The 1,332-nt window shown below is 31.5% G+C and overlaps 2 protein-coding genes across 4 annotated transcripts in view; both read right to left on the bottom strand.

Moving 5' to 3' along the window:
• The window catches only part of bop1 (BOP1 ribosomal biogenesis factor), a 40,465-nt gene that overhangs the window by 23,973 nt on the left and 15,160 nt on the right, over positions 1-1,332 (bottom strand). The gene's annotated exons all lie outside the window — the stretch shown is intronic.
• The window catches only part of LOC103472583 (gastrula zinc finger protein XlCGF57.1-like), a 7,039-nt gene continuing 6,256 nt past the window's right edge, over positions 550-1,332 (bottom strand). Inside the window, exon 2 of one of the 2 annotated variants that reach the window (XM_008422332.1) lies at positions 550-1,294. In XM_008422332.1, the coding sequence (XP_008420554.1) occupies positions 908-1,294 (387 nt within the window). In that variant the 3' untranslated portion in view covers positions 550-907. Of the gene's footprint in view, positions 1,318-1,332 lie in introns of both variants that reach the window. The other variant, XM_008422331.1, reaches the window with a different exon arrangement.

Below are 1,332 nucleotides of genomic sequence, written 5' to 3'. Positions count from 1 at the left end.
TTTATAATTCTCTGAATAATGTGATTACATATAAGTATTTATCTTTCAGTACCTTGATTCACTGTGTGAAAGACATTATACAAGCTAAGCCACAAAGAATTACTGTTAATTACTGAAATTTTGCAATGACATCTAATATATGTAAAATATTTAAATATTTAATTCAGAAATCAAAGCTACATGAAACTATGTAGCTGTTATACATGAAACTACATAGCTTTTAAATATGTAGCTTTTATAAAAGCTACGTGTAGCTTGAAAACACAAATTGAAACCCATTTTATTTAAGACTCCTATTAAATCTAAAATCTTGACTTAAAATGTAAAATTAGCAGAATAATGTTAATTTTAAAATGATAGTGTTCTGTGTGTTTCACTGTGACTCCACAGAAGAAACTGAACGATTTATTTGGTTCTGCATTGAATTTTCCAGTCACCCCAGAACCACATCTTTTTACATAAGTCTGTTAAAAAAAAGTGGAATATTATTAAATCACTTTTTGAGGGAATCTCAAGATCCACTGCTAAACTGAAAAAACAAGACCATCATGATGATAAATTGCACTTTATTTTATAAGAGATACAAAAGATTTTACTGACAGTAAAATTATTTGAATCTATATCACTAAAACATTTACAAACATCCAGAAAAAACATCTGAAACACAAACTCTGTGTAATGAATGACAAGACAAATGGGTAAAAAGAACTTTACAATTTAGAATAGCAGTGGAGAAAAATACATTTTAAGCAAAAATGCTAAGACAAAAAGAAATCCTAAAATTTAGAATAGCTTTAACAGGCTATCAATGAAGATACTTAAACCAAAAAAGTAAAACATCTCAGGTCTGATTAAGATTTAGTCAACCTTATACATACATTGTGGCCATATTATAATCAGAAAGACTTCAAGAGCAACTTGATATTTGAGGTTCACATAATTCCGTCTCACATGTGTATTCTCTCATGTGAATAGGTAAACTCTGTTTGTTGGTGAACCTTTTTCCACAGATTTCACATGAGAAAAGCCCCTCGCCTGTATGACTTCTTATATGAGCAGTCAAACGCCTTCTTTCCCTAAAACTCTTTTTACAAGTGGTACATGTGAAAGGCTTTTCACCTGTGTGAACTTTAATGTGATCAGTCAAATGACCTTTTTGAGTGAAACTTTTTCCACAAGTTATACAGGAGAAAGGCTTCTCCTCTGTGTGAATTCTCATGTGAATAGGTAAACTCTGTCTGTTGGTGAACCTTTTTCCACAGATTTCACATGAGAAAGGCCTCTCGCCTGTGTGACTTCTTATATGAGCAGTCAAACCCCTTCTTTCCCTAA

Source organism: Poecilia reticulata, linkage group LG11, assembly GCF_000633615.1.
Source record: "Poecilia reticulata strain Guanapo linkage group LG11, Guppy_female_1.0+MT, whole genome shotgun sequence".
In the NCBI taxonomy this organism is placed as follows: domain Eukaryota; kingdom Metazoa; phylum Chordata; class Actinopteri; order Cyprinodontiformes; family Poeciliidae; genus Poecilia; species Poecilia reticulata.
This window is presented reverse-complemented; position numbering and strand designations above follow the sequence as displayed.